Source organism: Psittacula echo, assembly GCF_963264785.1.
Source record: "Psittacula echo genome assembly, chromosome: 2".
In the NCBI taxonomy this organism is placed as follows: Eukaryota; Metazoa; Chordata; class Aves; order Psittaciformes; family Psittacidae; genus Psittacula; species Psittacula echo.
In genome coordinates this window covers 5,248,898-5,263,081 of record NC_137737.1, presented here as the reverse complement: position 1 = coordinate 5,263,081, position 14,184 = coordinate 5,248,898, and the positions used below count along the sequence as shown (strand labels likewise).

The 14,184-nt window shown below is 45.6% G+C and overlaps 1 protein-coding gene across 1 annotated transcript in view; it reads left to right on the top strand.

Moving 5' to 3' along the window:
* MYRIP (myosin VIIA and Rab interacting protein) overlaps nt 1–14,184 on the top strand; it is a gene marked incomplete at both ends in the record, with an annotated part of 178,112 nt that overhangs the window by 149,125 nt on the left and 14,803 nt on the right. Inside the window, 2 exons of the mRNA XM_080610525.1 lie at nt 779–1,428; nt 6,962–7,204. Coding sequence (XP_080466651.1) covers nt 779–1,428; nt 6,962–7,204 — 893 coding nt within the window. The remainder of the gene's footprint in view (nt 1–778; nt 1,429–6,961; nt 7,205–14,184) is intronic.

The following is a 14,184-nucleotide window of genomic DNA, read 5'->3' as shown; positions in this document are numbered from 1 at the left end:
GAAGGAAGCAAGTATTTCTCAGTCTTCCTGTGTGTAGGCTCTGAACCTCCAGGTCTTTCAGCTGAATGACTATCTCAACTAGAAGTAGTTTTCTCTATTTAGTTAACCTCAGTGAATTTCTCTTCTAGGTCTATAGCCATCTCTGCTTTATCCCAGATTAATTTCTAGCATCCATTAACACCCTTAGGCAAGAGGCTCCATAGGTCCACTGCATCCCACTTCTTTCTTTTGTTTTGAACTTTGATTTCTCTAGTTTCATGTGATGTCCTCTAGTAGTTAGGTTGGAAGAGATTCCCTCATCTCTTTTAGCATGCATCATCCCAGTCTCCTTCAGATGGCAGAGCTCTGGCTGATTTAGTTATTCCTTGAATGGAAGATGTTTCAGAACCTGGTGAAACCTTTGTTGCTCTTCTCTGATCCCTTTTCCATCTTTCCTTGTCAAGATGGGGGACAAGAACTGCACACAGAATGGAAGACCTTTGCAAAACACAGGATTTGTACGTGTCTGTGTACTGATGTTCCCTCAGCCTTTCCAAATAGCTCTTTTAGGAAGAACTTTGGTCCAAGTACTCTCTGTTTTGAATAGTCATTGCCGTGACTTTAAGCGGTGGCTTCAGAGTAGTACAGCAGCATGGCTCACAACGAGTTCATGTAGCAGCAACGCTTGTATTTGTTAGTTCTGTTGAACCCTCCGATTTGTGGTCAGTTGATCACAAACTGGCGAGTAAAACGAGCTTTTCACCCTGTGATCACAATTGTTCTTGGTTTGTTTTCATAGATCTACCTTCTGTGTTTCAAAGTACTGATGGGAACTGGGTGGCTTTGCAGAACGTCACTTTGCCTCGTCCTCGGATGCTCGCCAAGCCAAAAAGTCAAGTATTTGAAGCTTTGGAGAATGAATCCAGCATTGTGTCTGCCTACGATGAGATGGGCTCAGATAGTGAGGATGACTACGACTGGAATGTGGCCTTGAACAAGCTGCGTCGGAGACCTCGGCAGTTACCAGGCGATTTCTATTATACCAGTTCCCAGTACGGCACCGGCTGGGTTTATGGCAGTGATCAGTACCAGGCAGTGACCTCCCCTTCCTCTGGGTTATACACCAATACTGAGACACTGTTCTCCGATTCGGAAACATCTTCACTCAACTCTTCCCAGGAAGCCAAAGGAACTGGCAAACTTCTTTGGTTACAAAGCAGAACTCAAAGTGATGTGCCCAGAATGGAAAGAAAGCATTTCCATGGGGAACTGGATGTGAATTTCAATCCGCAGGCAACGAGCCTGGAGTACTCGGACAGCAGCGAGACTGAAGAGGTCCATTATGATTTAGAAAAGAGATCGAGAAGGTGGAGAAAGAACAAAGCGATCTCTGAAGAGTTCTGTGAAGAAAAAGACTGCCCAAAAGGCGACAAGATGAATTCAAGTCAGGTAATTGTGTCTGAGCTTAGCAAATGCACGCTCCTCAGAAAGAGCTGGGCACAACTAATTAAGTGATGCTGGCAATAACGTGTGAATTGGGAGTGGGAGGTAGTGTTCTTCCAAGCTTTATTTTCCTCGTGCCTCCTAACGGAGAAGCAGCAAAGGTAAAATGTTCCACATACCGGGGGCAGGCTTTGCCTCTTTCTCAAGTCTGCCACTTCCATCTGGTCAGCGACATTGTTAATACTGTAAAATACAGTGTTCTAGGACTTGCCAACAGCCACCACTGTTGATTAATCACTGTTTGGTTGCATTGGGGTTATTTTTAACTCCTTTGCTCTTAGACTAAGAAATCACTGCTATGCTGGGAATCTGCTGTTTGCAGATGTCCTGGTAAGGGATAAAGTGAAAGAGCAGCAAAAACTCAGAAGGTTTTTGAAGGGACCTAATAAATATATGGAGTTAACTCAAGAAGAGTTACTGCAGTAAAGAGAGATTCCAGTAATCAGCTTAGACTAGAATACCTAGCTGTAAATACCCCCAGTTGATGTATCTCCACTAACCTGTATGCTCCTCAAGTACAAGTGTCCAGTTTAGCTGTGCTTTCTAGCCTGTAAAATCCCATCAGTTAGGATGGGTTCTCTCATGGGTACAAAGCGATGAACCGATTCAGCAGCAACTTGCAGATTTGTTTGCAGTAGTTTAGCGATATGTGAGTATTTCTCATTAGCTGATTGTTGGGCAGGGCTTGGGATGAGCTCCTGAATGACATGCAAGGTATGTCGGAAAATAAAGCTCTTCTTGCAATTGAAGGATGCTGGAGAGGGACTCTTCATCAGGGACTGTAGCGATAGGACAAGGGGTGATGGGTTCAGACTGAAACAGGGCAAGTTCAGGTTAGATCTAAGGCAGAAGTTCTTCCCTGTGAGGGTGCTGAGGCGCTGGCACAGCAGTGCAGCTCCTGGTGCTGTCACAAGGGGACCTGCCTGGCTCCGGCAACACCCGAGGATCCCACTGGGCATTGCGGAAGGTGGCAGGGCCCTGGGAGGTTCCAGTGATCCCTGTGCCGGGCATTCCAGAAGGCACCGTGCGAGCTGTTGGGCTCCAGCAATGGAAGCCCTGCAGGGAGGAAGGCAGCAGCGTCCCTCATGGACTAAGGCAAAGCCCGCGGGTGCCCACTGGGAATTCTGGCAGGCAAGAGGGGAACACTGGGGCTCTGGTAAGGCCCTAGGAAGAGCGTTGGCCATTGTGTAAGGAGGAGGAAGCCCTGTTTGAGGGCTCTGGTGGTCCCCCACATTACTCTGATACCCCCTCCTCCGAGTTTGGGGACCCCTCCTCATGAACCCCCAAATTCTCCCCATTTACTGCCGTGGGCTAACATGGGGCACTGAAGAGAGACTCAGGGTACCCTGAGAGAGATGTACCCCTCTTTTTGGGACATGGAGGGGTCTCCCAAATCCCTGCATTCCCCTGGGGAGTTTTGTGGAGGTTCCTGAACCCCCAGATCCCCTCTGAACCCCAAAGTTCTCTTCATCCAACACGTCTCCACCCTTGGGGAACGTGGGGCACCAAGGAGAGACTCGGAGTGCCCTGGGATGGATGGACACCACCATTGTGTGGAACACGATGGGGGGGGGCTCCCAAATTACTGTGCCCCCTGTGGGGACCCCCCATGAGCCCCCAAATCTCCCACGAGCCCCCACATTCTCCCCATTTACAGCAAAGGGTCCTCATGGGGCATCCAATGAGACTCGAGTGCCCTGGGATGGATATACCTTTGGTTTTCAGGAGATGGAGGGGTCCCCAAATCCCTGCACTCCCTGGAGAGTCTTGGGGATCACCATGAACCCCAAAGACTCCCCTGAGCCCACAGGTCTTCCTCTGAACACTCAAATCCCCCCGCTTACTGCCGTGGGGAAACAGAGGGCATCCGGTGAGACTCAGGGTGCCGAGGGACAAAGGTGCCTCCACTGAAGGACATGGGGGTCCCCCAGACTCCTGCCCCCAGGAAGCTTTGTTCCCTGCACCACCCCGAGGTGTCCCCGCAGTCACTGCAGGAGCTGCGGCAGCAGCAGCGCCGGGACCTGAAGGAGCTGCGCAAGAAGCACCTCAAGAGGCTCTTGGCTCTGCACAAGCACCTGGCAGCCAGGTGGGACCCCAGGACCCGGCACCCCCAAACCCAGCCCCCCCCCCGCACCCCAAAATCCCAGCGGGGAGCCCCAGATCCCCCCAAACCCTGCAGCTCCAAAGCCGCCCCAGCTCAGCGCAGAGGCCAAGAGCCCCCTGAAAAAGGGGTGCCCTGAAAAGTGGGGTCCCCCAAAGTGCTCTGAGACCCCAAATCCATTGGGGGACCCCAACATTGCTTTGGGTTCAGTAGTGACTTCAGGGGGTCGGAGGGGGTGGACCCCCCAAAAGGGGCACCCCAATAAAGGGGCGCCCCAAAACCACACTGCCCCCCCCAAAGGGCACTGGAGGCACCCAAAGCAATTGTGGTGCCCCCCAAAATCCCACAGAGGTTGGGGGTCCCTAATTTGGGGTTTATGGCCCCCCACCAAAAGAGCATCAGCCAAAAGGTCAGGTGGGGGATGAGCAGGAGCACCTGTGGCAGGGACTGGGAGCACTGGGATATTGAAACCCCAGCAGTATCTGGGGCCATAGTGGCCAATATTGGTCTGTACTGGTGCAAACTGGTCTGTACTGGCATGTGTAAATTTGCAGATGACACCAAGTCAGGTGGGAGCGTTGGTGTGCTAGAGGGTAGGAAGCTCTGCAGAGGGATCTGGACAGGCTGGATCCATGGGCTGTGGCCAATGGGATGAGGCTCAACAAGGCAAAGTGCTGGGTCCTGCACTTGGGCCACAGCCACCCCATGCAATGCTCCAGGCTTGGGGAAGAGTGGCTGGAAACTGCTCATGGGAAAGGACCTGGGGGTGCTGAGTGATGGAGCTGAACACGAGCAGCTTGTGCCCAGGCAGTCAGGATGCCCCCAGCATCCTGGCCTGTATCAGCACCAGTGTGGCAGCAGGGCCAGGGCAGGGATTGTGCCCCTGTGCTGGGCACTGGGGAGGCTGCACCTCAAATCCTGTGTTCAGTTCTGGGCCCCTCACTACAAGAGAGACATTGAGGTGCTGGAGAGGGGACAGAGAAGGGCACCGGAGCTGGTGCAGGGCCTGGAGCACAGTGTGATGGGGAATGGCTGAGGGACCTGGGGGGTTCAGTCTGGAGAAGAGAAGGCTCAGGGGGGACCTGATCGCTCCCTACAACTGCCTGACAGGAGGATGGAGTGAGGTGGGGTCGGTCTCTGCTCCCAAGGAACAAGGGACAGGACAAGAGGAAACGGCCTCAAGCTGCCCCAGGGCAGGTTTAGATGGAGCTGAGGAACAATTCCTTCCCCAGAGGGTGCTCAGGCATTGGAACAGGCTGCCCAGGGCAGGGCTGGAGTCACCGTCCCTGCAAGTGTTCACACACCGTGGAGACGAGGCCTCAGTGCCATGGGTTAGTGGTGGCCTTGGCAGTGCTGGGGAACGGTTGGACTGGGTGAGCTGAAAGGGCTTTTCCAGGGTGGTTCATTCTATGATTCTATGATATATGCATATTTAAAGCATATCATATTATAAAACTAAAGTAGAAACACAGTGATTTGAAATCTTGATCTTACTCAGATGAGCTTCGAAGCTCATTTGACAGAAAAAGCTTTTCATTCTGCAGAAGCTGATTGGGAAAAGAATAGATTTCAGCATAAGCTGTGGTTCCCCTTCTATTGTAGTCAGTCATGTACTTTCCAATCCTGATTTCCTAAAAGGCATTCTGCATCCTGCAGGTGAGCTATAAAGCAATAATTTTTGCTGTAAACGGTAATGCTCCATCCCTGGCGGTGTTCAAGGCTGAGTTGGACAGAGCCTTGGGTGACATGGTTTAGTGTGAGGTGTCCCTGCCCATGGCAGGGGGTTGGAACTGGATGATCTTAAGGTCCTTTCCAATCCAGACTATTCTGTGATTCTGTGATTCTAATTTAGTTGTGTAACTGATTAACAGATAACTACAGACAAAAATTGTCCTGAAAGCTGTGAGTGCTAGATACGAGAGTTCAATTTACTGCATGAGAGACTGACATTACCAACACAATGCGTCAATGCATTAAGAGCAGTTTGGTGCGGAGGGTTTGTGAGGGAGCTGGCAGAGTTAAAGTTTCCTGTGAGCACTGGAGGTAATGGATCCATCCATAAACACTGCTGCTGTGGCCCTTTCACAAAGCAAATCCCCTCTTTATGTATTTCCAAGTGAACAGAAGAGAACACAGCATTTAGTCTCTCCAGCAGTGTCTGATCCTGTCACAGTAGGACAGTGTACGGCAAATAGGAATCATTTCCTAATTGAGGATTGTTCCAAATCATCCTCTTAGACCCGCTGAGATGTGCCTACCACTTCTGGTCTCCGGCTGCATTCTTTATTGCCTCCTTCTGTGTGGTTTGGTCATGATTCTGTTCCATTTCAAGGAGTTCAGCACTTTTAAAACCACCTAATTGTAGCTTACTTTGTGGACTAGGCTGAAAGCACTCTACATAATGAGTCAAAACTTTCTCTTAGCAGTCAGCAGGGAGAGAAGAATGTTTCCTGAAGGCAGGTAATGCTGTAGGTGCTCTGGGAGATGCTTGTCTCTCTCTGCGGATTGTAGCGGAAATCAGGTCCTAATCAGATAGCACAGGAATGAATTGGTGTGTGGACATGAAGGTTTGGAACAAACATCAGATGTTTACAGGTTTCCTGCAAGGGCTGACAGAAACATCCCCCTTTGCACATTAAATGGTGGGCAGGCACCCTGCAAAACACTTCCACAGAGATTGTAGTCTTCTTCTGTTCAGCCTCTGAAGTCAGGAATCAAGTCTGTACACCCACTGTGTTTAACTGAGCCTCTGAGTACTTCCCACCTACATCCAAGAGTAAGTAAAGGAAGTGCTCTGAAAGATAGAACCTGTTCCTAGGAGGTTGGTGTTTGGAAAACAGTCGTTGCTGTAGAGATGCACCCATGTTTGTAATCACTGGGGAAGCTGGAAATCTTAAGCATCATCATGTAATAAGAGAGGCTTTTCAGAACATGTTTCCAGTAGTCTTTAAGCCAAACACAGACAATGCTCAAGCCAAGCAGTCAGGGAACTGGAGCACAGCTTTCAGCTGAAAGCTGGACACAACTGCCAGGTCACGAGTTATTTCATGCCCAAACTACGCTTTCTTTATCTGCACCATGCAGTGCTGGGAATGGGAAGTGCCATTTAGGCACGTTTGGTTGGTTGCACACAGATGCGTAATGATTTTGATAGTTCCTTTTTACATAATATAAAAGTAAGCAGGAATGATAAATAAAATCCAAGAGGCGTGGGTTTGCTGGCATCCCTCTGTAAAGACATGGTATTTTTTATCAGCAGACACGTAGTGTGCTTCATTCTGGCTTCCTGCAGAGCGATCATACCTATACTTTCCTAGGAAGCTGTTTTCCTTTCTGTGCCTACACAGTAATTACACTGTTCTTCTAATTTCTTTGCAGGATTTTGATGATTTATCAGAAGCAGATAGAAGCAGTGAAGATCAGCATCATCATAGCAAGCCTGACCTTACGGAGGAGGAACTTAAATCCAGGTTATTTCAGCTTGCTGCTAAAATGAGTGACAAGGAAACATCTTCTGGTGAAGAACAGGAGTCAGAACCTAGAACAGACCCTGAAAACCAGAAGGAGAGTTCATCCTCGGAGGAAAACAGTGGCAGAAGCATTCAGGAAGAGCTACAGAAGGTAAGTGGTTGCTGGAGGGAAGTGGGGACAGTATTGTGAAAGCTGGAATCCAGAAAGAGAAACTTGTGGTCAGAAAATCAAGCTTAAAAGTAACCCAAGGTTCTTTAGAGTGGATCTGAGCCTGCAACTCTTGTGCATGTGAACCTTCAGTTAAGGTGTGTGTTTCTCCCTGTCAGCCTACAGCATCGATTCAAAGCACTGAACTTAGCTTGTGTAATAACCTGTTAAGCGACTGATATTAACAGAACTATTGTCAGTTTATACCGACTGAGAATCAACTTACGTGGTTTTATTTAAATCACATCCAGTTCTTCTTTTATCTTCCTTGCTAACTAGCTGGTTTGAGTGGTTTTTACAGTCCTTTCATTTGCTTCTCTCTTTAAGAGTATCATGTAGTTCATATTCTTCTTTGCCTCTCCATTTGAATAGTTCATGCTTCTTTAAAGCTTTCCAGCCCTGTTACTCTGTCAGCTAATAGGCCCCTGTGAGTAGTAACATATTCTAATGAAACTCAGTGTCAGTTCTGGTAATGTATGAGGTCCTCTGTCTATGCTATTTCACCCTTACAATGAGATACTTGATTTCAATGTGACTCCACAGGACTTACCACTTGCTCTCTTCTCTTCCTACCTCTGAATGTAAATTCAGATGATGTGGTGTGCCTGAATCTGATGCTGTAGAAGCCCAGCACTGCCCCTTGCACTCAAGTAATCTTATCCCTTAGACACACTTAGGCTCATTCTTGTCTGCTGTGTGTCTTGGTTCACCTCCTGGGGTCTTGTCTGCATAGCAGCTCCGCTTCAGCAGGGAGCGTAGACAGCTCTCTAAGCGAAATCTACTCTTCATCATTTGGAAGGTGTTTTGTTCTAACTGTATAAAAGGCTAATACACCGGGAGGTGGGGAGATCAAGTGATCCAGGTGGACAGTAGAGGTGCTGTCCAAGTGTCAGGAAAGCCAGTGCCCACCTGGAGTTGAATCTGGGGAGAGACATGAAGGGAAATAAGAAAGGCTTCTACAGGTATTATTACATTATTACAATGCCCCAAAAGGCAGATAAGGGAAAGTAGGGCTCACCACTGCAATGACCTGGCGACAGAGAACATGGAAAAAGCTGTTACACGACGCTGTTTTCACCTCAGTTGAGAGGCAGGATTTGCCCTCAAGAATCCTAAGCCCCTGAGACCTATAGGAAAGTTTGAAGCAGTGAAGATGCCCTCCCTCTTTTCTGTATGCACTATGGTGGACGCTTGTGGCCCCTGCACATGTTGGGCCTGGAGCAAGCAGTCCAGCTCCCTCTCAGATCCATACTGAAGTGAGTCCAGTTTATGCCATTAAAGATTGGGGTATCTGAGGAGAGGCTGTGAGAACTGGAATTGTCTAGCCTAGAGAAGAGAAGGCTCAGGGAGAATCTCTTCAATGTTTATAAATACCTGATGGGGGGATGAGGGATGGGGTTTGAGATTGGAGATAAGTGAGAATCAGACTCTTCTCACCCTTGGCCAGTGACAAAACAAGAAACAGTGGGCAGAAACTGAAAGACATGAAATTCCATCTGAACATCAAAAGCTGTCTTACTGTTAGGGTGGAAAAATGCTGGCATAGGTTTCCCTGAGAGATTGTAGAGTCTGCATCCTTGGAGGTAAGCAGAATTTCACCAGACACAGCCCTGGGCAACCTGATTTTGTTGCCCCTGCTTTGAACAGAAGGGTTGGACTAGGCAATTTCCAGAGGTTTCTTTCCAAACTTACATATTCTGTGACTTTCTGATTCTGAGTTATTTAGCCATCATTTATTTGTCATCATGTATGCAGATACCTCCAGGATGTATACACAACCTTCCTAAGGAAAGGAAAGAAAAGCTTTATTGCCAGTGCTTGTTAGCAGCATTCACTTCAGCTTGTCTTTGGTTTACAAACCAGCAATATCAGATTATTCCACAGGATATACAGGCTAGGTAGGGTATAACATGATGCCATTAATGTCCAGAATTAAAGGCCGTAAACAGGATATTTACCTATATGGTGAACTGAGCACAGAAAATGGAAAATGAATGTTTTGGGGTGTACTTATTCATCTGCATGCATCTACAAAGTAAAATCAGTTGGTTTTCCTCCTCTAATTTTATTATTTCTTTAAGATGTGTATGTCAGTTATTTAAAATAAAGCAAAGACTAATATTTTCTTTCCCTCAGTAAAATTCCCTTAAGTTTAAAAGGAATAAGAGACATACCATGATCAGCATGTTTGGAGTTCTTAATCGTTGGTTGGTTTGAGCTAGAAAATAAGTCTTAGTCATTCCTGGTTGCAGTATATATTCCTTCTGTCTATAATAAAGAAACCAAACTATCCCAATACTATTCACTGTCATGACTTCAATGGAATTGATAGCAGAACTTGCTCCAGCTCTAGAGAAATAAGGAGGCTGCTTTCATTCTTATTCTTGACAGCTGTCCTTAAAAGTGATTTAAAGTCTTTGCTGCGTGCCTTCTGTTTGGAAAGGTGGCTGACCAGCATCTGACAATGAAATACTGAAGATGACAGTGCGTAATACCACTTGTGGCTATGGCAACATGAAGACATAGCTGAACTCATGAAACGTGCAGTAACTTAAGATGAGTCAATGGCAGGTCTCAGTGGAGACAAGCATAGAAAGTGTATTTTCAGGGAACCAGTAATTTTCAATGCCTTAAAAGCCACATGTCCCAATATGCTCTCTCCTTAAGAAGTGTGGTTTCTAGAGAATGCATATGTAGGGAATTAGAGATCTTTCAGACTGGCATTAACATTCTTGGCCAGAGACGCAGGCTTCTGACCTGGCTTTCAAATTAGGTATACAGAAGCACAAATTCTGGGGCATTAAAGCAAGAGCTTGAATGTCTCCAATCTGCTTTGAGCTCCTAAACACAAATTAAACGCTGTATTTTAGCCATCTTGCTTAGATTTTAGCCTTGCTGCTTGTCTTTGTTAGCCTTCAGTCTCCTATTCTCACAAGGTTATTCTGGAACAGAGTAGGAACCTTAAGGAATTTCTAGTTATAGTATACCTGACGATAGAATAAGATTTCAAAATCCATGGATTGTTTATTGCATCACTGGAAATGAAATACCTGGTGTTCCTGAAAATCTGTCTTTCATATGTCTGCACCTTGAAAAATCTGGACTTCTCTTTTTAGTGGAAGCTGGGAATCTCACATGCTGAACTGATCCTTTGAAAAAGGTATTTAGTGTATGAAGATCTGAAGCAATGGCAAGAATTGGCATGTCTTGAGTGGGGAGTTAGCTGAAGTTGGGCATTTGCTGGTTCTCAGTTCTCCCTTCAAACTGAGCTTTTGAGTTGTATGTCTGCCTTCAAGGTACAAGCTTGGAAATGCTGACCTATGAGTTCATTGTTTAATTCATGTGGGATCCTCAAGGATTGAGGTGGGTGTTCATTAACATCAGTTAATTTCATTCCTTAGACTTAAATCCACTTAGACCTTCAGCACAGCATTTCATTTCAACAGCTCTAACTTTGTGATTGCCTAAAATGTCCTTGTGGAGAGTCACAGCTCTAAAGCAAGCATAACCTAGAGCAGACATGTTTTTATAGGTGATAATGGTGTGCTTACTAAGCTACAGAAGTAGTTCATGCTCTTCAGGGATATGCAGCCCTGTGAAAAGCCTGCTTGTCTCTTGTTCAATGAAAGGCCATGGGGTCCTCTATGCCCTATGCTCAGCCTTCAGCCCCTCTAAACTTCAGGGGTGAACTAAAATTCACATTGTGAATTGGGTGAACCAAAAATCACATTGTCCGCCTGTTGTGTTAGTGAAACACCATGTGTTGTGGGTTGGTTTTCGCTTCACCTCTCCAAATCCTAACCAGATACCTAAAGAAAAAAAGCAAAATGTACATTCCCTTGGAAGTATCTTAATGACGCTGATCCTGAGAGTGGCAAGCATGGGATAAACGTATTTAGTTCTTGCTCTCCTCTATTCTCTCCTTTAATTATTCTCATCCTTTAATGCTTTCATGAAGATAGGCTGGGTCTGTATCTCATGGTATACCCCAGGATTACATTCTAGAAGGCAGTTTCAGCAGTACCTAATGCAGACTGCCTTTTGAATGTGACCACTAAAACTAGCATATCCCTTGCTATTTTTCACGTTGTCCTACACTGCATAGAACCTGAAATAGTTGTTAAAACCTTGCTTGTGTTTCTCTTTTTGTCTCCTTCTACTCTATATTCCTCCTTGCTTAAGGTATGCAAAAGTTAACCTTGAACTAATAACACTGAGTTTCTCTCCTCTTTGTATTAACTTGATGCAGTGTGCTGTGTTTACTTCTACTCAGACACTCTCACAACCAAGGCTTAGTAACTTTGGTTAAATCCTGCTGGTTTCTGTTGACATTATTACATGACTAGGCACACAGTAGCTCTTTTCTGAATGACACCCTCTTGAGTAAGTTTGCTAAGTAGCACAGTGGGATCCTGTGCCCTAAGTGAAACCTCCCAAGTTCCCTGACATATGAATAACAGCAAAGATATTCTTTCCGTTAAATATTTATGCCTTCATTCTCTGGAAACATTCATCTAAGGTGTTTCAAAGTTCCTAAAGGAGTCAGAACCCCGTGGCTCACTCAGTCAAGAAAAACTAGAGTAGTTTTACTGCATTGCTGCTACTGTGTTAAGAAAGCTGAACAGTATAATACAAAGATATCTTCCTGGCTTAACAACTCAGAAGATATTTGTGTGGCTGTTGTCCTCTATTTTTGTATGCAGGATGCTCAGAATAACTCTTGTCTTTTGGTGGATCATGGCTTTGATTGTGATGTTACTTTATCTGGACACTCTTCCAAAGCCCAAGATGGAAAACGGAATCTGGCCAGCATGGTAAAAAGGGATCTTTAAAATGTATGAAGTGCACATAATCCGTGCACAGGATTGGGATGACAGCAGAAAAAAGAAGATATGGGTTAAGGAAGTTGAAACAGTGGCTTTTTCTTCTAAAAAGAGGTGTGAGACTTTAATCTTCACATTGGCCTAATGGACCCAAAGTTTTAAGTTCTCAGTTCAACAAAGCAGTCAAGTATATATTCAGTTTCGAACAAGATTAAGTCGTTTGCTGGACAAAAATCCCATTCAAAGGATTTCTCCCCTGTATTTCCTATTATTTATCAGTCTTTAGTATATGGAAAATTAAATTGATCCGAAGTTCATTTTGACAAAATACGAGTCTTTGGTTTTGAGCAAAATAGTCACTTCAAGACCATAAACATTCATTTTTTGAAAGTTTCCAAAAACGGGCATGATGTTTGTGTTCCTCCCATTCTGACACTTTCGGGCTCAACACAATTGGGTTAGTATGGATATGAGCAGTCAGTCCACCTGAGATGCCCTGGGGGATTCCACAGGGCCATAAGTGGCTATTCCAGAGGAAAAGTGCATCTCCCAGGTCCATGCCATATCTGACGGTGTTGTTTGAAAGCCCTCAGATTTCAAGATGCTTCAAATTGCAACTTCTCTGCCTGTGTTTAAGCAACTGAATCAAAGCCTGGAACCCTCCTTCAGTTGTCTGATCACTAAAGATTTACTCACTCAGGAAGGAAATGTAAATGCCATTTTACATGTACCCTTACAGGACATCAGTGAAGATCAGTGTAAGCTGCTGTAACAAGGTGGGGGAAATAGACTGTTACAAAAAAACTACTATTTTCTTGCCTTCTTTTATAAGCAGCCCAGAGACCTGGCAGTGACAGAGGAGCTTTTTCAGATCAAGCTGGAAGAATTCCAAGTAAATGCTGCTCCTCAGCTGGATAATTCTTCTGTCACAGCACAGCCAACAGGGTAGCTGTGGTTTGTGTCATTCCTTCAAAGCAAAGCCAGGCAATTTAGTTTAAATAGTCAAGGTAAATTAGGGGGTTTAAGGTAAATCTCATGACTTGACACTGGAGAGTGGTAGTATGAAACTGGAGAAGAGAAGGCTCTGGGGAGACCTTATTGCATCCTTTCAGTTCTTAAAAAGGGCCTATCAGAAAGATGGGGAGAGACTTTTTAGCAGGGCCTGTTGTGACAGGATGAGGGGTGATGTTTTTAAACTAAAAGAGGGAGATTCAGGCTGGATGTGAGGAAGAAATTCTGTACAATGAGGGTGGTAAAACACTGGCACAGGTTGCCCAGAGAGGTGGTGGATGAACCATCCCTGGACAGATTCAAGGCCAGGCTGGATGTGGTTCTGGGCAACCTGATCTGGTTGAAGATGTCCCTGCTTGTTGCAGGGGGTTGGACTGGATGAGCTTTGAAGGTCCCTTCCAACCCAAACTATTCTATGGTTCTATGGAGGGGTGTACTCATTTGTTTTGGAACAGTGAAGTCCAAGAGAGGGAAAGCAGCAAACAGTAGGACATGATTCAACACAAGACATCTTACTGTGAGCATCTGTCTGTGGCATCAGTGAAGTACAAACCCTTTTGTAACTAGAAACATGTACAGTGTCCAGACTCCAATCAAAACCTGAAGATAGCCGGCTTTTCTTCTTCTTACCGCTGCTGCACAAGTCTTTTTCTATTGCTAGTGCCACTTTTGTGATGGTGGAAATCAGTATTTCCCATCTGCTTCCTGTTATTAAAGATGGTGTTCAAGGCCAGGTTGGACAGAGCCTTGGGTGGCACGGTTTACTGTGAGGTGTCCCTGCCCATGGCAGGGGGGTTGGAACTGAGTGATCTTAAGGTCCTTTCCAACCCTAACTATTCTATGATTCTATGGTGTGTCATTTGCAATATCTGTCGTAATGAGATATGTTCTTCTCAAATTCCACAAACAAAAATAAATTAGGCATTGCTTTGTTTTAAATATTTTAGGAGCAAATGTAAAACCTAAGGTTGATGTTGTATTATATTTGCTGGTTTCTTTATCCTTATTATTCATCCCAAAGTTCTCTGTAAGTCTGAACCTATGTAAATGTTAACCTCTGTAGCTGTTAATATAACTTTTCTGCCTTTT